This window comes from Myxocyprinus asiaticus, chromosome 34, assembly GCF_019703515.2.
Source record: "Myxocyprinus asiaticus isolate MX2 ecotype Aquarium Trade chromosome 34, UBuf_Myxa_2, whole genome shotgun sequence".
Lineage (NCBI taxonomy): Eukaryota > Metazoa > Chordata > Actinopteri > Cypriniformes > Catostomidae > Myxocyprinus > Myxocyprinus asiaticus.
Genome location: NC_059377.1, coordinates 32,166,861 through 32,190,133, shown reverse-complemented (window position 1 = coordinate 32,190,133; position 23,273 = coordinate 32,166,861). Strand labels below are relative to the sequence as shown.

At 39.1% G+C, this 23,273-nt stretch overlaps 2 protein-coding genes across 5 annotated transcripts; one reads left to right on the top strand and one right to left on the bottom strand.

The window, feature by feature from the left end:
- Nucleotides 1-2,691: 2,691 nt before the first annotated feature.
- Nucleotides 2,692-8,569, bottom strand: LOC127425534 (nuclear transport factor 2-like). 3 transcript variants are annotated; one of them, XM_051671631.1, is made up of 5 exons: nucleotides 8,433-8,569; nucleotides 8,126-8,287; nucleotides 7,872-7,943; nucleotides 6,835-6,933; nucleotides 2,692-3,033 (listed from the first exon to the last, which is right to left on the bottom strand). In XM_051671631.1, exons 2-5 carry the CDS (start codon nucleotides 8,222-8,224, stop codon nucleotides 2,917-2,919), a joined length of 387 nt encoding a protein of 128 aa, XP_051527591.1. In that variant the 5' UTR covers nucleotides 8,225-8,287; nucleotides 8,433-8,569; the 3' UTR covers nucleotides 2,692-2,916. The 3 variants fall into 3 exon arrangements, with proteins under 3 accessions (XP_051527591.1, XP_051527592.1, XP_051527593.1); XM_051671632.1 differs by having other exon boundaries at nucleotides 8,423-8,533; XM_051671633.1 differs by having other exon boundaries at nucleotides 8,442-8,501.
- Nucleotides 8,570-8,937: 368 nt separating this feature from the next.
- Nucleotides 8,938-23,136, top strand: LOC127424905 (peptide-N(4)-(N-acetyl-beta-glucosaminyl)asparagine amidase-like). 2 transcript variants are annotated; one of them, XM_051670445.1, is made up of 11 exons: nucleotides 8,938-8,956; nucleotides 9,511-9,625; nucleotides 9,791-10,024; nucleotides 11,062-11,224; nucleotides 11,479-11,698; nucleotides 11,873-11,994; nucleotides 19,761-20,017; nucleotides 20,122-20,298; nucleotides 20,561-20,749; nucleotides 20,977-21,154; nucleotides 22,867-23,136. In XM_051670445.1, exons 2-11 carry the CDS (start codon nucleotides 9,611-9,613, stop codon nucleotides 23,040-23,042), a joined length of 1,731 nt encoding a protein of 576 aa, XP_051526405.1. In that variant the 5' UTR covers nucleotides 8,938-8,956; nucleotides 9,511-9,610; the 3' UTR covers nucleotides 23,043-23,136. The 2 variants fall into 2 exon arrangements, with proteins under 2 accessions (XP_051526405.1, XP_051526404.1); XM_051670444.1 differs by lacking the exon at nucleotides 8,938-8,956 and adding an exon at nucleotides 9,145-9,321.
- The last annotated feature ends 137 nt before the right edge of the window (nucleotides 23,137-23,273 follow it).

The following is a 23,273-nucleotide window of genomic DNA, read 5'->3' as shown; positions in this document are numbered from 1 at the left end:
TCGAGAAAATGGCGCATTGAACAAATGGGAAGTGATGTAAGGGAAAAATTATCATACTGCCCGCCTGGCCAATCAAATTTCAGTACGCCTGAAGTGGCAAAACTTTGTTATATATCTCTCATCTTGCTTATTAGGTGCAATCACGTGGTGTAGTATTCCAACTTTTCTGTTATTAACTTGTTTGCATTGTGGTTAGTTTCAGTCTTTCAAATATTCCTCTTTATACAGCATTTACTTAAAAGTAGTGTGGCCACAAGGGGGCGCCAATACTTGTAATGTGTAAGGCTAGCCACTAGAGGGCCATGTGAGCAGTCAGCAGGTTGCTAAGAAACAGCACTAGATGGCAGAACCCCATTGGCTGAGCACATATCACCCCACTACCCTTCAGCCAATGGGCAACGAGTAATTGATACTAGCAAAGGCATATGAAAAAACAGCTACTTGTAATGACGGTGCTTGAAATTTGTTACGATTCAGTTGTGTCCTGTCACGAAACACACAAAAATAACTTAAAGAATTCATGATAAGTAATTTGTTGTTTTATAGAAAGGTTTGATCACACGTATTTATTCTGTTCGCAATTTTCTTTTAAATTGCGATTTACGTTTCGATCCATTTTATTTTTAAGTCAATATTTATAACAAGCTTCGACATCTTTTTTTTAAACAACTTCGAGGCAATTTTTAAACAACATCTGATTTTTTAAAATGCAGTAGCCTAAAACATTTCAAAGAACGCTCTTAAGAATATCGTAACATTCGTCAAACATTTTAGGGACTTGCCACTTTTTCCCACATCAGCGCATAGATTTTTCTTTAAAATGAAGAACCCATGTGCAATGTTTGAAGGGTTGTAAGGTCCGAACTAGGGGTCAGGAATTGGCTGGTTAGCGTCACCCTGTTAGCCCCTGCTGGTAGTTGCTGGAACTTCACCATATGGTGCTAAAAAGAATGTTTCCCCAGATTGACGGCCTTGCAAAAATAACCATGCAGCTCTGCCATAGAGATGAATGGAGATGCTAACAGATAGTTGCTGGGTACCAAAGTGCAAGTTTGGTGAAATCTATCCTGCGGGTTTGCATAGTGAAACAATGTATTTTTTTTTAACACAGCTGAAATGCTGTATTGACCAATCAGCATCCAGGACTGGAGCTATATGTTTCAAAAAATCTGTATTTTTGTTTTTAGGTGGTCTCAAGCTATTTTTGTAGCCAAATATCCCAATAACGTTTATCATGTTTTTATCTGTAATGAACTCTTTTTACATTTCTGGGTTTGGAGCGTGGGAGTAAACTAAAAACACCCTTAAAAGGCAAGTCAGTCCACTCGGCGGCCATCTTGGGAATGCTGCCGGGCAGCTATTTTCTATGGATAAAAACGGCATAAAAGTAAAGCTCTTATCTACTTGAATAGGGAAAGACCAAAATCTCCAAAATGGCTGGTCAATATTATGATCAAATAAAAGTATTTCAAATAAACTGTAAAATAGGACAACAATGGTATTATAAATTGTGCTACTTTAGCTCAGATCATGCTAAAAATACTCTGTCTGTATCTGAGAGGTGATGGGCTTTTTACCTGTAAGGCGGAAGTCATTTTTTTACACCCGCCATATCGGGAATTCCAATTTCTCACATTCATTGTATTACAAGTGCTCCGTCTCGGGCTAAATAGTCTCTGGTAAACTATAGTGGGGTACATTTTTATAGCGATGAATGGGAGACGACAGCAAATATTATTTTTGAGTTCCCATTTGTTCTAAAATAAAACAAAAATCCATTATTACGTTTCCACGACTTTCCAAAAGAGGAAAAAAACAAACAGACAGCGATAGATTAAGGAAGTCAGCCAAAATATAAAGATGCCAAATATACTGTCACTCCCTCAGCAGTTGTATTTGAAACCCCATCGCAGCAGTGTTGACCAGTTTTTATTAAATGCAGGGTAATATAACCCAATAATAAACATATAAATTTCAACTAAATAAAAAAAAATTCAAAAACATAAACAAGTTACCAGTTTTACGCAGCTAAATAAGGTGGAAACACATTGTAACAAGCTGTGAAAAGGGAACAAAAGTGTTAAATATGCAAACAGTTTGTTTTTTAATGAAAGATTTAATTAGAAAGATTCATTGCAAGACACTCTATGCAAGCCTTTACTCAATTTAGCTTTACTTTATAAGCCAACAGAATATTCTAATTAAGCATTTCTAACTTCATTTTGGCTATCTGCACTGCATGCTATTGGCTAGCCTACAACTAACGATTACTTTTCCGTCAAATAAAAGCAATTTTATTATAATTATTTAAATGCTCTTATGAGGAAAAATACAAACAAAAGTAGAATTTAAGTGCCACTGATCTGAACTGACACATTTAAATTGACTGGCTTTTATATAATGGAAAAACTTCAGACATTATGGAAAAAATATCACAGACTGCAGCATCGTTTTTGAATAGCAATGAGTAGAGAAACATGTTTTATATACAAGTCTGCAGACCCCCTTCAGTACCTTTCTGTACCCCCAATTGACAACTCAGGATTTTGATGACCACAAATCAGGAATCCAGACATTTCACCAAACAACTTAATTAACAAACACCAAATACTTGAAGCACATGTATTACAATATGGATTTTAGGGTAGTCAAATGACTAACTAATATAATGAATACACAATGACAATGAGAAAATGTATTATCAATTTATTGTTGAGTCATTTTCACACAGTGCATGACACAACATACAAAACAGATAATTATAATTGTCATTTTTAACACGTCCTTTTCTTGCCTGGAGATATCGTGGCCATTAAAGATTCTTGGAGGAAGAAAACAGTTCCAAGTGTGAAATGTGTAACTGTACTCCAGATACAAAAGATGCATGAACTGCAAACACTTGAACTTGAGATCATACTACGCTCCAAAGTTATGAAGAGCTAATCGGAACATGTCATTAGTGCAGACCCATTTGTTATCTACATTCTTCAGCAGGAAGACTTGTTGAAAGCCCATAACTTGGTCTTGATCAGCCTTTAAAACATAAGAAAACAAATGTCAATGTACTTGTTTTACAATCTATATAATAGGGTTTAAGATCATATTTATTAGCACTAGTTTTGAAAGGTACTGAATATGCACCACCACAAAAATATATTAACAACACTATTATCCAGTTACTTTTTGACAGAAATTTTTCACCGAATCCAAACGATTCAGTTATATATATATATATATATATAACACACACACACACACACACTGAGCACTTTATTAGGAACACCTGTACATATACTTTTTCATGTGATTATCTAATCAGCCAATCTTGTGGCATCAGTGCAATGCAAAGAATCAAGCAGATACAGGTCAGGAGCTTCAGTTAATGTTCACATAAACCATCAGTATGGGGAAAAAATGTGATCTCAGCGATTTCAACCGAGGCATGATTGTTGGTGCCAGACGGGCAGGTTTGAGTATTTCTGTAACTGCTGATCTCCTGGGATTTTCACACACAACAGTCTCTAGAGTTTACTCAGAATGGTGCCAAAAACAAAAAAACATTCAGTGAGCAGCAGTTCTGCGGATGGAAACACCTTGTTGATGAGAGAGGTCAACGGAGAATGGCCTCTTCAAGCTGACAGAAAGGCTACAGGAACTTAGATAACCACTCTGTACAACTGTAGTAACCAGAACAGCATCTCAGAATGCAAAACACGTCGAATCTTGAGGTGGATGGGCTACAACAGCAGAAGATCATGTCGGGCACTTTATTAGGACCATAGTGTTCCTAATAAAGTGCTCAGTGAATCTATCTATCTATATATATATGTATGTATGTATACACACACACACACTGATCAGCCACAACATTAAAACCACTATCAGGTGAAGTGAATAACACTTATTATCTCGTTACAATGGCACCCGTCAAGGGGTGGGATATATTAGGCAGCAAGTGAACAGTCAGTTCTTGAATTTCATGTGTTGGAAGCAGGAAAAATGGTTAAGCGTAAGGAACTGAACGACTACAACAAGGGCCAAATTGTGATGGCTAGACGACTGGGTCAGAGCATCTCCAAAACGGCAGGTCTTGTGGGATGTTCCTGGTATGCAGTGGTTAGTACCTACCAAAAGTGGTCCAAGGAAGGACAACTGGTTAACCGGCGACAGGGTCATGGGTACCCAAGGCTCATTGTTGCGAGTGAGGAGCGAAAGCTAGCCAGTCTGGTCTGATACCACAGAAGAGCTACTGTAGCACAAATTGCTGATAAACTTAATGCTGGCCATGATAGAAAGTTGTCAGAACACAGAGTGCATCGCAGCTTGCTGCATATGGGGCTGCGCAGCCGTAGACCGGTCAGAGTGCCCATGATGACCCCTGTCCACCGCCGAAAGCACCTACATTGGGCATGTGAGTGTCAGAACTGGACCATGGAGCAGTGGAAGAAGGTGGCCTGGTCTGATGAATCATGTTTTCTTTTAGATCATGTGGACGGCTGGGTGCGTGTGCATCGTTAACCTGGGGAAGAGATGGCAGTAGGATGCACCATGGGAAGAAGGCAGGCCGGCGGAGGCACTGTGATGCTCTGGGCAAAGTTCTACTGGGAAACCTTGGGTCCTGGCATTCATGTGGATGTTCCTTTGACACGTACCAACTACCTAAAGATTGTTGCAGACCACGTACACCTCTTCACGGCAATGGTATTCCCTGATGGCAGTGGCCTCTTTCAGCAGGATAATGCACCCTGCCACACTGCAAAAATTGTTCATGAATGGTTTGAGGAACATGACAAAGAGTTCAAGGTGTTGACCTGGCCTCCAAATTCCCCAGATATCAATCCGATTGAGCATCTATGGGATGTGCTGGACCAACAAGTCCGATCCATGGAGGCCCCAACTCGCAACTTACAGAACTTAAAGGATCTGCTGCTAACGTCTTGGTGCCAGATACCACAGGACACCTTAAGAGGTCTTGTGGAGTCCATGCCTTGATGGGTCTGAGCTGTTTTGGAGGCACGAGGGGGACCTACATGATATTAGGCAGGTGGTTTTAATGTTGTGGCTGATCGGTGTTGTAACAGTATAAGGACGGGCAAAAAGGAGGCAGGCACTGGCTAAACAATGTAAAGTTTAATGATAAAACTCAACATAAAACAAACATAAACACAAGACACACATGCAACGCCCACGTGCGTCTCTCTCTCCTGAACCGGCGTCTCTGGCTGCCCCTTTATTTCGCTCTCCCGCCAATCAGCTGATTCAGCGCCGGCCGTGCTCCATCACGGACCGGCCATGACATCCTCCTCGTCACATTCCTCCCCCGCCCGATTCAGGCCGGGGCACCACCGGTCAGACTAACTCTACCCCTCCCCCCATCTCTGGGGGGGAGACGCTGCCCTTCCGGCCATTCTGTCAGCCGGTGGCCCACCCCGCCTCCTGTGAACCTGAGGGGAGAGACAGGGGGAGGCATGGGGAGAGGGAAAGGGCGAGCGGAGACACACAGAGAGAGAGAGGAGAGAGAGAGAAGAACGTGCTCGCTGGCTTCCGGATGCGCTGTTGCCCGGTCCTCAACTGCTCCTCCGCCCTCTGGCAGAACCGCTCCTCCCCTTCTCGGCATACGCCGCGGTTCCTCCGGCTCTCGGCTGCGACCCTTCCATCCCCAGGCAGACGGCCACGGCTGCCCCCCTGGTGGATGACAGCGGCGAGGACTCCGCAACAGCGCATCCCTCCTCCCTCCTGGATTTTGGCACCACTGTAACAGGTAAGGACGGGCAAGGAGGCGGCGGGAACCAGCCGAACAGTAAACAAAGTTTAAAAAGAAACTGAACATAAACATAAACACAGACACACATGCAACGTGGCCGCATGCGTCTCTCTCTCTCTCTCTCTCGAACCGGCTTCTCCAGCCGCCCTTTATCTCGCTCTCCCGCTGATCAACTGATTCAGCGCTGGCCGTGCTCCATCAAGCCCTCCTCCTTGTCACAGGTGTGTGTGTGTGTGTGTGTGTGTGTATATATTAGAGGTAGACCGATATACTGTATCTGTTTTTCCGATTAATCAGTGCCGATAGTTGCTTTTTGGAACTATCAGTTATCAGCAAAAATCTACGGCAACAGTTTTTTTTTTCCCCTATGTGTTCCTCTGTAGCAGGCGATATTTTGATTAGATAATCAAGTAATCTAAATTGAAGCGAAGGCATGCAAAGAAAAATGTGACTATATGGAAACGTGCCCTATCAGCACATACATTGTTTCTCCAACTTAATTTCTTGTGAATAATAATAAACATTATTCCTAATTAAACAGCATCTGGTGACATAAAAAAAAAACTCATCTGGTGAATATATAAATATAAAATATAAAAGCTTAATTTGGTAAATACTTAAATATAGAGCATTGTAATGGAGCCAAGTCTTCGTCAATTCAAATTAAGAGCCCCTTGTGTGATCTGTGCTTGTTTGTAGTTAAAAATCCCACAGCGTGTACCAAATCTTCATTTTTTCTGGTTATTATTGGGATTTTGGTTGAACAATAATCCTAATATGGGATTTATTTATTTATTTCATTTTGGACTCTTGTAGCCTCTATGTCTGTGCCCATTACAATAAGGAAATAAATGTTTAAAATATTCTTTAAATCAAATTTAAAAACTATTGGCCTTTTCCACCACCTTAGCAATCAGTATCTGCAAAATCCACAATCAGTTGACCTCTAATCTATCTATCCATATATATATATATATATATATATATATATATATATATATATATATATATGTATATATAAATTATGGGTTCAAAGTGTTTAATTAATGCAATCTTTTGTCACAGCTTACTTTGAGCTGGCCCATGACCATACTCATGACACAGCTGTCTGGAGTTGGATGATGGTCCTGAGCTGTGATGCTGTGCTGAATGGTCTGGAAGGGAAGGCTCTGCAAACAGGGACATTCTGTTAGATTAAGTCAGGATGGTATGACAGATCAAATTCCCCATAAGGCACTGAGAAACTTGCAAAGCAATAGATGGCAGGGTTGGGGAGTAACAGAATACATGTATTTAAAATACAAAATATAAGTAACTGTATTCCACTACAGTTACAATTTAAATCATTGGTAATTAGAATAGTTACATTCAAAAAGTATTTTGATAACTGAAGAGATTACTTTGCATTTTATTGTCATTTGTTTCATTTAATATTTAGTCCTTTCAGATGAAAAACATTTATACATATAAATGATGCGATCCAAAGTGCATTTGAACAGCGGTGAAACACCTTCTTATGATGTGTTACATTCATACGAGCAGACAGAGAAGTAAGTTTGAAGTTAGTTTGGAGCAGAAGAAATAGAAATAAACCTTGTGTAAATTTTCAGCTTTACGCTAAGCTAAAATGCTATTTCTAGCCATTTTACATGCACGTTACCAGGCACGATCATATTTTTTTATCAAGAAAATTCACGTTGGATCATAATTTCTTTGTTTCTAGAAAGACCTTTGATATTAGGGCAAAAATTGTATTCTTGATAATAATTTTTGTATTGTTTTCCTGTAAAAATATCTAAAAATCCTTAAAACAAGATCAATTTGATTTATCTTGTTTTAGAAACAACACCACATAACATATTTAGGTTTTTCAGAGAATGTATTTTTAACATGTGTATTTTGTCTTACTGTACTGGCAGAGTTTTTATAGTCAAAACAAGTGAAAAAATCTACCAGTGCTGAAGAAGTAATCCAAAGTATTTAGAATACGTTACTGACCTTGAGTAATCTAACAGAATACGTTACAAATTACATTTTACAGCATGTAATCTGTAGTGGAATACATTTCAAAAGTAACCCTCCCAACCCTGACAAGAAGTTAACTTACATTTAGTTTGTTCATGATTGCAGACTTCCCTTGAAACCCCTCTCCTTCCCATGTCAAACAGGACGCATCAGTCTAGGGATAATTGGAAAATCATGATCATTTTCAAAGGCATCTGACAGAACTTCATGAAATTGGCCCATAAAGCTAAATCCTTATAAAACTGCATTAAAGAGCGGTAATCAGGTTTTCCGTAGTTATCTTTTGAGACAATGAGGTTCAATGACAGTCTCGCAATATTTGTTGCAGTTACTTACATAGAGTTCGGAGAGCTTCATTCGGTCGGAATCAAACTGCTGATAATAGTGTTGCACGAATCCTGTGCCGATTTGCTCCCACATTGGTTTGTCTGTCATGGCTTTTCGCCGTTTAAAAGATTCCGCCAAAGCTTGAGGAGACCCTTCCACGTGCAGCTGTATCTGCGAACATTGAAGATGAACTAACTTGTAAAAACTATGACCACAAAGTTAAACGTAAAGACATATAATGACACTTTACTGTGTGTGTATATATATATATATATATCTTATTTTTATTTATTTATTTTCTTTTACATTTGCTTACAGTGAACACCTCAAAGTGATGCCAACGCAGTGTATCCTTGGCTGAATTGCTTCGCGCCTTATTGGCCGGAAAAAGAAGCAGAATTCACCAATAATGTCGCTCAAAATGATGAAAGTGTTCGAGCTCGATCAACAAATCTAAGATTAGAAAAATCTGATGAATTAGTAAAGAACTATTATTATTATTATTATTATTATTATTAATGTAAGATTTTTTTATAAGAAATATAATCGTAAAAAGTATAATACTGTAAATTATTTTTTATAATCAATCTGTTAAAAGAGTGCAGTACTGATACTTGCTGAGACGAACTCTTGTTGTTCACTGTAAAATATAATTTCAAGCACAATGTACCATAACGTAGTTAATAATCAGAAAAATACATATAATTAAAATGAACGATTATTTATTTATTTATTTATTTATTTATTTAGACTTTTCAAAGGGGAAGTTTAAAAGACTTTTATTATGCCACAATTTCCGAAGTGGTGTGTTTAGAGGCCTCTGTAATCGCCTCCCCATAGGTAATTTATGATTACACTCTGACACTTAGGGTTTTTTGCAAAAACTTCTACTTAAGTGTGTTTAATATATATATATATTATTTTTAGCTTAATAATTATATTTAAATAAAAATGTATGTCACTGTCAGTATTATTTCTAGAAAATATTCAGCAGGCACATAACGAACAGCTATGAATACACAACTTTCAGTACTACTGCGGGCTGTGTTGTAATGTGTACGCGGGTTTGTTGAGTGAAAATATTTAGAAGTTAAATGTATAATCATGTCTGGGTCTCAAGGAGTCAGCGCTTTGTGTGAGAATCCCACCGAGGTGTTTTTGGAAGTTTCCAAATTGCTCATTACGTATGCAGATAATATTCTGAGGTAAACTCAAGTGTTTTGGAGACATTGCTGAGCGCTACTTGGAATGTTGTTATGCCATATCATTAGAAATGTTGTCATTCAGACAGTCTGTCCATCCATCTTTTTATATACTTTCCCTAAGACATCTCTTATTATTTTATAACTGCATTGTCACCCTTTGGTTTGGTCTTGTGGATGTGTGTTTAATAGGAATCCAAATGAGGAGAAATACAGATCGATCCGTATTGGGAACACAACATTCTCCACAAAGCTTTTGCCTGTGAAAGGAGCAGTTGAATGCCTTTTTGATATGGGATTTGAGGAGGTTGGTGACCTTCATATGGCCACGTTGTTCATTAAATAGAGATGAAATCATGAAACATTGCCTGATTGTATCCAATACAGAGTCTGTGTTTGACTGAGTGCTTCACAGGTGTTTAAAACATTATCATATGTTATATCTGCAAGTATCTGTGTGTATGCCTGTTAGGCTGAGACCCACCTGGTGTTTCCTAAATCGGCATCAGTGGAGAGGCTGAGACAGGTGCGGGAGACAATTGCTGCTGAGAGAGACCAGAGACTTGGGGCGAGCAAAGTTGCATCCAATCCACAAAGTGCCAGAGTTACTCCGAGTCCTGCTCCAATTCCACCCTCCACTCCTTCTGCAGGCCCAGAATGTGCTGCTGCCCCCCCTACGCCTGCACCAGCAGCTCTGCCATTCACTGTAAGATTCTGTTTCATTTTATCTCATTTTGTTTTTCACATATGCGTTGGGTTTTGTTTTATTTATTATATAAATTTGAGTTCCATTTTAGAAGTTTAAGTCTAAAGTTTCAATATTTTCATCTCTTATCTGTACACTATAAATTTGGTACAATTATTAGCTAAAAAGAGGTAATAAAACTTGTTCTGGGTACAATACAAGTTTAACTCTATTGACAGCTTTTGAAGCATAATGCTGATTACAACAAGAAATGACTTATCCCTAAGTAAAAAAAAAAATATTTTTTTACAATATGAAGCTTACTTAAAGGAATATTCCGGGTTCAGTACAAGTTAAGTTTAACTTGTCCCTCCTTTTCTTTAAAAAAAGCAAAAGTCAAAGTTATACTGAGGCACTTATAATGGAAGTGAATGTGGCCAATCCGTAAACAATAAAATACTCACTATTTTAAAAGTATAGCAACAAGACATAAACAATATGCGTGTAAACATGATTTTAGTTTGATAAAATAATTTACTATCCTTTTCTGTGTAAAGTTATAGCCAATTTTACAACTTCATTGCCGTGACGATGAAATGTCAACAAACCCTAAAATGACTGTAAAAATTATGATTTAAACAACTTTACACCTCAAATAATACACTTATTAACAGAAGAATGAATGTAAGTGCTTTTATAAAATTATAAGCTTCACAATTCTGCCTTTAACCCCTCCAAAAAATTGGCCCCATTCACTTCCACAGAAAGTGCCTCTCTATAACCTTGATTTTTGCTTCTTTTTTTAAGAAAAGGACTGGCAAGTTGAAATTATTTTTTGTGGTAATAAACATTATGCCACAAATGCTGTTGATTGAGCTTAATTTGTATTGAACCCGTAATATTCCTTTAAGTAAACAGGGCAATGCAATAAATGTTGAAAATCACACTAATGATAAGCATTTCAAAAGAATGCGTATCATACCACAATTTGAAGTTTTTTTGTCTAATTTATTATTGCACTCATTTTACATAATCATTTCTCTTTTTATCTTGACTAGGCAAGCAGTGTGTCATTTCTTCGAACTTTGCAGTCAAACTTCCAACATGTGATAATATATGAGAGCCCTGCATTGCAGAAGAAAGCTTTGAGCTGCATACCTCATGAACTGCTCAAGTCCAGAGCTAAAGAACGCCTCAAACAAGCCAATGATGCAGATCCAGGTAAACAGATTGTGACAACTTGTTGGCTGAATCACAGCTTCATATATGACTGCGTGCACAGCTCCTAGACAGTAGTGCAGCTTGCTTACTTCCTTCCTCTGCTTGGGAGATTTTCATAAAATGGAAAGGATACCAATAAAGAAATCACATTGATATTAAATTATTAAACCTTTGTTTTATACAGCGCTTCCTTCATTTTATTATAACAAATTTACTGATGTCTCAACTCATGTTGTGTTGTGTTTTGCTCTTAGCATGTAGTCTATCTGAGGAGGACATGTTGGTTCTAGACCTGTTGCAGTGGTTTAAAGGAGAGTTCTTTTCCTGGGTGGATAGTCTGCCATGTAGCCGATGTGGAGGCAGAACACAAACTTCCGGATCCTTACCCCCCTCAAATGATGACCTGCGCTGGGATGCAGGCCGTGTAGAAAACCACTACTGTCAGACATGCCATCTCTCCACCAGATTTCCAAGGTGCACCTAGTTTTTCAGTGTATTCTGTTAGGTTTGTCTTAATATAAGGTCCATAAATCTTTGTCCTTTTACATTAAATTATTGATTGTTTTATATCTCAGATTTGCATGCTTATTTTCAATATTTATAATACTGTTTAGCTAGAATGAAAAAAACGCATTATCCTTTGCACAGGTACAATAACCCAGAGAAGCTCCTGGAGAGCAGAAGAGGGCGCTGCGGAGAATGGGCAAACTGTTTCACATTGTGCTGCCGAGCCTTAGGCCTTGAGGCAAGGTATATCTGGGACAGCACAGGTACAAACCTCACCAATTTTACCGCATTACTGTACCACTATGACATCTCCACATTTATAGTGGTTAACCGATATAGGATTTTTAATGGCCGAGAAAAATATCAAGAGTGCAAGGTGGCTAATATAATACAGATACTCAGGGCCTGAAATTTGACATGTGATTACGGGTATTGCACACAATTTTTGTCATTCCTGCATGTTCCACTTTCATAATGTGGGGAATTCCCACACACTTTTATTCACTTTAACATGTAGCTGACAATTAGTAAACCAATCCATTCAGATTGACAAATCAAATCAGTAATCTTGTTTTTGAATCAAACTGTAATAATCTGCGCAAGGAAATCATCTCTACTGCATCTCTCTCTCTCTCTCTCCCTCTCCCACTCTCATGCAAATGCCAACAGTTCATTGAATGCTTGTTGAGTTTAGTGTGAGCGCACAGTGAGGAAGCACATATTTACTGAATTTAAGATGTTACAGATGTATAAACCTTCATAAACCTGTTAATTCGACATGCAAATGGCATTATTATTTATATGTATATATAAAAATTATATGATATAAATGCTATAATATTAATAAAATACATGGTAACACTTTACAATAAAGTTCAATTTGTTAACATCACTTAACAACATCAGTTGACATGAACTAACAATGAGCAATACTTTTACTGCATTTATTAATCTGTTAATTAATTCCAACATGTACTAATACATTTTTAAAATCAAGTTTTATATGTTAACATTAGTTAATGCACTATGAACTAACAATGAACAATTGTATTTTTATTAACTAACATTAACTAAGATTTAATACATGCTGCATTGTTAATTGTTTGTTCATGATACTTAATGCATAAACTAATGTTAACGAATGGAATGAATTGTAAAGTGTTACCAAATACATTATCTGAAAATATATTATATCTCTATATATATATATATACACACACACACACACACTACCAGTCAAAATTTTGAAACACTTACTCATTCTTTATTATAATTTCTTTTCTTTCACATTTTAGAATAATAGTAAAGTCATCAAAACTATGGAACAACATAAATGGAACTATGGGAATTATGTTGTGACTAAAGAAAATCCCAAATAAATCAAAACTGTGATGTAGTTTAGCATCTTCAAAGTAGTCACCCTTTGCCTAGAATACATATATATATATATATATATATATATTAATTCATATTCTCTCTCGGGATTTCATCTGTTAACGTTTTCAATGCATTTTGTCAGCATAAATGGCCATTTTTATGTAACTGTTGAGAACTGACTTGAACTCTTAAAGCGATAGTTCACCCAAAATTGAAAATTCTGTCATTATTACTCGCCCTCATGTTGTTGCATACCTGTGTGACAAGCATTCGTGGAACTCACTGAATGGTGATTGACATTCTGCCTAAAATCTCCTTTTGTATTCTCGGAAGAGAGAAATTTATACAGGCTTGAGCAGGGGCGCAACTACCAATTTTCAAGGATGTATGCGACACCTACATTGGCGCCCTCTTTTGGTCTCCTCGTTTTTGGCGCCTCTATGCGTTTCATACATTGCATATATGGTTTTTGCTTCTCTGGGCTTGAGGGTGAGTAATGATAACAGAAATTGTATTTTCGGGTGAACTTCCCATTTGTTAAAGTATTTGTTAAAGGTATCTGCCAAGAACAATATAAATGTCAGTCAGCACATGTTTGCATCACGTCTTGTTGGGAAACAAGTAGGGCTGGGTATCACAGCCACCTCACGATATGGTATGTATTGCGATACACGTCACGATTCGATATATCGCGATACATCACGATATCATGGTTCGATTTTGCTTTTAATTTAAATTAATTTGGGTATATTTCAGTTATAATGTCCATTTTGCTTGCATACAGTATGAAAAATTATCTTTCAGCAAATGCTTTTATTCATTATACAAGGGACCTTCTAACTTGTTAAATTACGGACATATCAATTTTATAAATTTTAGTTTATCATTAGTTTTTCATCATTTTGGTTACATTTGTGCTTTTTTTTTTTTTTTTTAAATGTAGTCCATGTATTATATCAATAAATATGGTGTATTGAAATTGCATATATTATATTGCATATAGAGGTGCATCTCAATAAATTAGAATGTTGTGGAAAAGTTCATTTATTTCAGTAATTCAACTCAAATTATGAAACTCGTGTATTAAATAAATTCAATGCACACAGACTGAAGTAGTTTAAGTCTTTGGTTCTTTTAATTGTGATGATTTTGGCTCACATTTAACAAAAACCCACCAATTCACTATCTCAAAAAATTAGAATATGGTGACATGCCAATCAGCTAATCAGCTCAAAACACCTGCAAAGGTTTCTTGAGCCTTCAAAATGGTCTCTCAGTTTGGTTCACTAGGCTACACAATCATGGGGAAGACTGCTGATCTGACAGTTGTCCAGAAGACAATCATTGACACCCTTCACAAGGAGGGTAAGCCACAAACATTCATTGCCAAAGAAGCTGGCTGTTCACAGAGTGCTGTATCCAAGCATGTTAACAGAAAGTTGAGTGGAAGGAAAAAGTGTGGAAGAAAAAGATGCACAACCAACCGAGAGAACCGCAGCCTTATGAGGATTGTCAAGCAAAATCGATTCAAGAATTTGGGTGAACTTCACAAGGAATGGACTGAGGCTGGGGTCAAGGCATCAAGAGCCACCACACACAGACATGTCAAGGAATTTGGCTACAGTTGTCGTATTCCTCTTTTTAAGCCACTCCTGAACCACAGACAACGTCAAAGGCGTCTTACCTGGGCTAAGGAGAAGAAGAACTGGACTGTTGCCCAGTGGTCCAAAGTCCTCTTTTCAGATGAGAGCAAGTTTTGTATTTCATTTGGAAACCAAGGTCCTAGAGTCTGGAGGAAGGGTGGAGAAGCTCATAGCCCAAGTTGCTTGATGTCCAGTGTTAAGTTTCCACAGTCTGTGATGATTTGGGGTGCAATGTCATCTGCTGGTGTTGGTCCATTGTGTTTTTTAAAACCAAAGTCACTGCACCCGTTTACCAAGTAATTTTGGAGCACTTCATGCTTCCTTCTGCTGACCAGCTTTTTAAAGATGCTGATTTCATTTTCCAGCAGGATTTGGCACCTGCCCACACTGCCAAAAGCACCAAAAGTTGGTTAAATGACCATGGTGTTGGTGTGCTTGACTGGCCAGCAAACTCACCAGACCTGAACCCCATAGAGAATCTGTGGGGTATTGTCAAGAGGAAAATGAGAAACAAGAGACCAAAAAATGCAGATGAGCTGAAGGCCACTGTCAAAGAAACCTGGGCTTCCATACCACCTCAGCAGTGCCACAAACTGATCACCTCCATGCCACGCCGAATTGAGGCAGTAATTAAAGCAAAGGAGCCCCTACCAAGTATTGAGTACATATACAGTAAATGAACATACTTTCCAGAAGGCCAACAATTCACTAAAAATGTTTTTTTTTATTGGTCTTATAATGTATTCTAATTTTTTGAGATAGTGAATTGGTGGTTTTTGTTAAATGTGAGCTAAAATCATCACAATTAAAAGAACCAAAGACTTAAACTATTTCAGTCTGTGTGCATTGAATTTATTTAATACACGAGTTTCACAATTTGAGTTGAATTACTGAAATAAATGAACTTTTCCACGACATTCTAATTTATTGAGATGCACCTGTATACAGTATATTGTTACATGTTTGTTGTTTAAATGCCTAATTTGTATGATTTACAAGTATTTACTTAGATATGTAGAACAAGTGCTAAAATGGTACTGTCTCTTTAAGATCTGTGGCAGGGACTTTGACAGTAGTGTTTGTTTGGTCGAATGGCTTCTTTACATCATCCGTGCTATGTGTGATTAGAATTAAATGTTTATTTTGTTATTTTTGATAAATAACTGACTGTAGAGAACAGAAAGGATATTAAAAGAGACATTATTCAATTACAAATGGTTTGCTTGGATCTAGTCTTTGGACTCGCATTACACAGAAAGAGTCAAAACTTTTACTCTCAGCATGCAGTGAAAAGATCTTCGTGCTGAACTTTCACACTACACAACTCAAACACTGGTGAGCGAAATCTAAAAAATTACCAGCCAGTAGCTAATCACAGATATTTTTTTGTAGCAAATGGGAAGTATTTACGTACATCTGATTGTTGTGTAAAGAAAAAAGTGCGTAAATCCCCCCATATGAGCCATGTGAGAGAGGAATTCCCCCCGATTTTCAAAAACAAATTTCAGGCCCTGGATACTGTATGAATATTTTACAATTTAATGAAAGCAAATGGAACATACAAAAAAATTGCATGAATTAAATGAACAAAATATGAGAAAATAGACAATGTTTGTCCTTGGACATGGATATAGATGTAGGTATTTTTGAACTGATACAAGAGGAAACTCTTCTGTTCAAGAAGTCACAGTTATCTGCCGATAATCTCCAAATGGCCAAATATCAGCCGATTATTTGGCCTGGCTGATATATCTGTCTATCACGGCACAATTCCTCATCAAAATATGTAAAATTGACTCCTGGCAACGTTGTATCTCTAACTTTTGTCCTTCTTTCAGATCATGTGTAGAGTGAAGCAGTAACAGTCATCGGCTGAGACTGATAATCTTAAAATGGCCAAATATTGGCCAAGATATCTGCCTATCACTGCACATTTCCTCATCCAAATACTTAAAAAAGAACCCTGGCAACATCATGTCTCTAAATTTTGTCCTGCTTTTAGATCACATGTGGACAGAAGCAGAAACCGATATCGTCTGATACCAATAATCTCAAAATAGTCAAATATCAGCTGACATTTCTGTCTAATGCTGCACATTTCCTCATCTAAATATGGTAAAATTACCCCTGGCAACATCATTTCTCTAACTTTTGTCATGCTTGTAGATCACATGTGGACGGAAGTAGGAACAGTTATCGGCGATACTGATAATCTCAAAATGTCCAAATATCGGCTGACATTTCTGTCTAACGCTGGACATTTCCTCATCTACATTTACATTTATGCATTTGGCAGACGCTTTTATCCAAAGCGACTTACAGCGCCCTTATTACAGGGACAATCCCCCTGGAGCAACCTGGAGTTAAGTGCCTTGCTCAAGGACACAATGGTGGTGGCTGTGGGGATTGAACCAACAACCTTTTGCTTACCAGTTCAGTGCTTTAGCCCACTACGCCACCACCACTCCAAAATGGCCAAATATCATCTTACATTTCTGTCTAATGCTGCACATTTCCTCATCTAAATATGGTAAAATGACCCCTGGCAACATCATGTCTATAACTTTTGTCCTGCTTTCCGATCACATGTGGACGGAAGCAGGAACGGTTATCGGCTGATACCGATAATCTCAAAATAGTCAAATATCGTCTGACTTTTCTGTATAATGCTGCACATTTTCTTGTCTAAATATGTTACAATTGCCCCTGGCAACATCATGTCTCTTAACTTTTGTCATGCTTTTAGATGACATGTAGACGGAAGCAGGAATAGTTATAGGCCAATACATATAATCTCAAAATGGCTAAATATCTGCCGATATATCTGTCTATTGCTGCACATTTCCTCATCTACAGTGCATCCGGAAAGTATTCACAGCGCTTCACTTTTTCCACATTTTGTTATGTTACAGCCTTATTCCAAAATGGATTAAATTCATTATTTTCCTCAAAATTCTACAAACAATACCCCATAATGACAACGTGAAAGAAGTTTGTTTGAAATCTTTGCTAATTTATTAAAAATAAAAAACGAAAAAAATCACATGTACATAAGTATTCACAGCCTTTGCCATGACACTCAAAATTGAGCTCAGGTGCATCCTGTTTCCACTGATCATCCTTGAGATGTTTCTACAACTTGATTGGAGTCCACCTGTGGTAAATTCAGTTGATTGGACATGATTTGGAAAGGCACACACCTGTCTATATAAGGTCCCACAGTTAACAGTGCATGTCAGAGCACAAACCAAGCCATGAAGTCCAAGGAATTGTCTGTAGACCTCTGAGACAGGATTGTATCGAGGCACAGATATGGGGAAGGGTACAGAAAAATTTCTGCAGCATTGAAGGTCCCAATGAGCACAGTGGCCTCCATTATCCATAAATGGAAGAAGTTTGGAACCATCAGGACTCTTCCTAAGAGCTGGCCGCCCGGCCAAACTGAGCGATCGGGGAAGAAGGGCCTTAGTCAGGGAGGTGACCAAGAACCCGATGGTCACTCTGACAGAGCTCCAGCATTTCTCTGTGGAGAGAGGAGAATCTTCCAGAAGAACATCCATCTCTGCAGCACTCCACCGATCAGGCCTGTATGGTAGAGTGGCCAGACGGAAGCCACTCCTCAGTAAAAGGCACATGACAGCCTGCCTGGAGTTTGCCAAAAGGCACCTGAAGGACTCTCAGACCATGAGAAACAAAGATTGAACTCTTTGGCCTGAATGGCAAGCATCATGTCTGGAGGAAACCAGGCACTGCTCATCACCTGGCCAATACCATCCCTACAGTGAAGCATGGTGGTGGCAGCATCATGCTGTGGGGATGTTTTTCAGCGGCAGGAACTGGGAGACTAGTCAGGATCGAGGGAAAGATGAATGCAGCAATGTACAGAGACATCCATGATGAAAACCTGCTCCAGAGCACTCTGGACCTCAGACTGGGGTGAAGGTTCATCTTCCAACAGGACAACGACCCTAAGCACACAGCCAAGATAACAAAGGAGTGGCTACGGGACAACTCTGTGAATGTCCTTGAGTGTCCCAGCCAGAGCCCAGACTTGAACCCGATTGAACATCTCTGGAGAGATCTGAAAATGGCTGTGCACCGACACTCCCCATCCAACCTGATGGAGCTTGAGAGGTCCTGCAAAGAAGAATGGGAGAAACTGCCCAAAAATAGGTGTGCCAAGCTTGTAGCATCATACTCAAAAAGACTTGAGGCTGTAATTGGTGCCAAAGGTGCTTCAACAAAGTATTGAGCAAAGGCTGTGAATACTTATGTACATGTGATTTTTTCCGTTTTTAATTTTTAATACATTTGCAAAGACTTCAAACAAACTTCTTTCACGTTGTCATTATGGGGTATTGTTTGTAGAATTTTGAGGAAAATAATGAATTTAATCCATTTTGGAATAAGGCTGTAACATAACAAAATGTGGAAAAAGTGAAGCGCTGTGAATACTTTCTGGATGCACTGTAAATACATGAAAAAGAACCCTGGCAACATCATGTCTCTAACTTTTGTCCTGCTTTCAGATCACATGTAGACGGAAGCAGAAACAGTTATCGGCTGATACCAATAATCTCAAAATGGCCAAATATCGTCTGACATTTCTGTCTAATGCTGCACATTTCCTCATCTAAATATGTAAAAATGACCCCTGGCAACATCATGTCTCTAACTTTTTTCCTGCTTTCCGATCACATGTGGACGGAAGCAGGAACAGGTATTGGCTGATACCGATAATCTCAAAATGTCCAACATTTCTGTCTAACGCTGCATATTTCCTCATCTAAATACTTAAAAAAGAACCCTGGCAACACCATGTCTCTAACTTTTGTCCTGCTTTCAGATCATGTGTGGACGGAAGCAGGAAGAGTTATCGGCCGATACCGATAATCTCAGAATACACAAATATCAGCCAATATATCTGTTTATTGCTTCACATTTCCTCATCTAAATACATAAAAAGAACCCTGGCTACATCACACCCGTAACTTTTTCCCTGCTTTCAGATCACGTGTGGACGGAAGTGTATTCTCACTCGCAACATCGCTGGCTGCACTGCGACCCTTGTGAAAATGCATGCGATAAACCCCTCCTGTATGAAGTCGGCTGGGGGAAAAAACTCTCCTACATCCTGGCATTCTCCAAGGACCAAGTTGTAGATGTGACATGGAGGTACTCTTGTAAGCACCCAGAGGTCCTGTCTAGACGCACACAGATTCAGGAGACATGGTTGCTTCATAAACTTAATGAACTCAACACTATGGTATGTTACTAGTTTTCATGCCCTCCTCCAAAGTATAGCACTTTTCATCAGTGCCTGGAAAACAATACATGAATCTGACTGTCATTACCACTTGATGCCTGTAGAGACAGCAGTCTTTAGGACCAGAGAGGAAGAAAGAGCTGATGCAAAGGCTGGTGGTGGAACTAGTGGAATTTATTTCTCCCAAGACCCCTCAATCTGGAGAGCTGGGTGGCCGTATATCAGGATCTCTGGCTTGGAGGGCAGCTCGAGGCGAGACTGGAGCAAGCAATGCCAAATGGGTGAGATGCTCAACTTGAATTACTGTTTTGTTGAATTACTGTTGTTTTTGTTTTTATAGAAAGGATATAATATGATGGCTCAGGCACAATTGCTAGTTCAACTATGTTCATATTTGGCATTCATATTTTTCACTTTGGATTTCACAGCTGTTTATTATTTAATAAATGTGCCATGATTTTAAAATATTTTCAAAAAAGATAAATGCCGTCTTCCTTGTTAAATTAATGTACTTTTTTTTTTTTTAATCATTTTTCTTCACAGGACACAGAGGAATGTGTCTTCATTCCTTCAGAATCTGAGAAGCAAACAAAGTTGTTCCACATTTGTTACAATGTGGCCAAAGACTGTTACATCAGAGTGAGCAATGGCCAAGAGACTCTCTCAGGATGGCAGAGGGGTGCTTGGAGAAAAGAAAACATGTTCAGAAAAGAGGAGCTTGATTGGCAGATGGTTTGTTTCTTTTAGCAGTTCAGGTTTTTAAGATTGAAAAAAAAAGATCTTCTTTTGGTTTCTATATACCCCTCCTCCTTACCATTTTTTTTTCTTTTATATTTTTAAAAGTGTGGAACCCTAATATTTGTTAGACATTTTGGCCTTTTTATCATATCAGTCATTGTCCACAAGACTTTTACCTGTGTTTTGATGTAATGCTCACAATAGTAGTTCTGTCATTGTAGGTGTACTTGGCACGAACAGAGGGCTCTTTCTCTGGAAGGATAAGCTGGAAGTTTGACTGCGCTTCTGTAGGGATGAAGATAAAGTCAGCTTCAGTCAAAGCCTTCAGCCAGACCTTCCATTCAGGCAGCGTGCACTGGAGTTTACATTCCACCCAGACAACCATAGAGTTCCCAGGAGGTATCAGCCTTACAACTTGATATATCAGTTATCGCCATCAAGTATATACTGTGTAGGGGGCGTTCACACACAGTGTGTAGCATTCTGTCTGTGCTAAACATTTTATTTTTGTTGTTGGCTGTTGGGTTGGGTATTGCTGTTGTGTCTCACAGCATGACCATTGCATTTCTTTCAGACACTGTCAAGTTTAAAGGTCTTGAGACCCCTGATTTCTGTCCCATTTGGTTATGCTCTGTCTAGTGGTTTTTAAAAGCAAGAACGCATCCTTTGTGAATGCCCCCATTTCAGTTGAAATACTGATTTCGATTATACACTGATGAGCCAAAATATTATGACCACTCACAGGTGAAGCGAATAACGTTGATCATCTCCTAACAAAATCATATGCCACGGTCTGGGTAGATTAGATGGTAAGCGAACAATCAGTTCTTGTAGTCAACATGTTGATGGCAGGAGTAAAGACCCAAACGACTTTGACAAGGGCCAAATTGTTATGGCCAGACGACTGGGTCAGAGCGTCTCTGAAACGGCAAGGCTTGTGGGGTGCTCCCAGTCAGTGGTGAGTACCTACTGACAGTGGTTCGAGGAGGACAAACCACAAACCGGCGACAGGGTGTTGGGTGCCCAAGGCTCATTGATTAGTTGCACCCGCACAGGCTATCTTGTCTGGTCCGAACCGACAAAAGGTCTACTGTGGCATAAGTCACAGAAAATTGTAATGATGGTTACTGGACGAATTGGGTCACAAAACGCAGTGCATCGCACCCTGCTGCCTATGGGGCTGCATTGAAGCAGAAGGGTCAGAGTGCCCATGATGACCCCTGTCCACTGTTGAAAGCACCTACAATGGGTATGCGATTGTTGGAACTGGACTTTGGAGCAGTGGAAGAAGGTCACCTGGTCCAATGAGTCTTGTTTTCTTTTACATCACGTGGACGGCCGTGTACGTGTGCACAGTTTACCTGGGTAAGTGATGGAACCCAGGATGCACTCTGGGAGGACGACAAGTCGGTGGATGGAGTGTGATGCTCTAGGCAATGTTCTGCTGGGAAACCCTGGGTTTCCATTCATTTGGACGTCAATTTGACACGTGCCGCCTACCTTAACATTGTTGCAGACCACACATGGTATACCCTAGTGGCAGTGGCCTCTTTCAGCAGGATAATGCGCCTGCCACACTGCACACATTGTTCAGGAATGGTTTGAGGAACATGATGAAGAGTTCAGAGTGTTGCCCTGGCCTCCAGATTCCCCAGATCTCAATCCAATTGAGCATCTGTGGGATGTGCTGGACCAACAAGTCTGATCCATGGCAGCTCCACCTCACAACTTACAGGACTTGAAGGATCTGCTGCTAATGTCTTGGTGCCAGATTCCACAGTACAGCTTCAGGGGTCTTGTAGAGTCAATGCCTCGGCGGGTCGGCGCTGTTTTGGAGGCACGCGTAGGACCAACAGCATATTAGGCAGGTGGTCATAATGTTTTGCCTCATCTGTGTATATTTGTCGTTCATATGGCCTTATATGAATGCATTATCCTCCCATCACCAATGCAATGTAATGAATTATAGTTTTTACTTTTATATAGTTATTGCATTACTTGGGTGAATCATTGCTCTCTGTGCTTTAAAAAACTGAAGTCACAAATGGGTTGTACTATTCCCCACTAATTAAGCTCGATATAATACAACAGTAATGGGCTTGTTTTCACAGATGGCGAACTGCACTCTGCTGCGAGTCTGTCTGGAGGCACGGAGCTGATTGTAGAGGCAGAGCTTAAGGGAGGAGATGGGGACGTGTCATGGCAACACGCTCAGCTGTTCAGACAGAGTTTGGAGGAAACTGAGAAAGTTTTATTTGAGCTGCGGGTTGAAATGGAACAGTCTTAACGAAAGATTTAGTCAGCATCTACAAATCCCTTGCATATATGTTTTGCGAGTACAAATGTGAAAAACAAAGGAAATGTGTTACATTTTTCTGGTTTGTCACAGGTAAGAGAAGTGAGTTTTAGATTATTTTTTAAATGCATTCAAGAAATTAATTAGACACTAGTGTGATTTCTTTAAAACCCTGTATTAATGTGTCTGTCTGCTTGTATTCTTATTGTAAGTCAATCAGTT

What these genes read in the sequence shown, in the direction of transcription:
- LOC127425534 (XM_051671631.1), bottom strand. Translation starts at nt 8,224, where the DNA reads ATGACAGACAAACCAATGTGGGAGCAAATCGGCACAGGATTCGTGCAA. An exon ending in CAATCATGAACAAACTAAAT is followed by an intron (nt 6,934 to 7,871) that starts GTAAGTTAACTT and finishes CCCTGTTTGCAG; the next exon opens with AGCCTTCCCTTCCAGACCAT. An exon ending in TGGTCATGGGCCAGCTCAAA is followed by an intron (nt 3,034 to 6,834) that starts GTAAGCTGTGAC and finishes TATGTTTTAAAG; the next exon opens with GCTGATCAAGACCAAGTTAT.
- LOC127424905 (XM_051670444.1), top strand. Translation starts at nt 9,221, where the DNA reads ATGTCTGGGTCTCAAGGAGTCAGCGCTTTGTGTGAGAATCCCACCGAG. An exon ending in TTGATATGGGATTTGAGGAG is followed by an intron (nt 9,626 to 9,790) that starts GTTGGTGACCTT and finishes TATGCCTGTTAG; the next exon opens with GCTGAGACCCACCTGGTGTT. An exon ending in CAGCAGCTCTGCCATTCACT is followed by an intron (nt 10,025 to 11,061) that starts GTAAGATTCTGT and finishes TATCTTGACTAG; the next exon opens with GCAAGCAGTGTGTCATTTCT.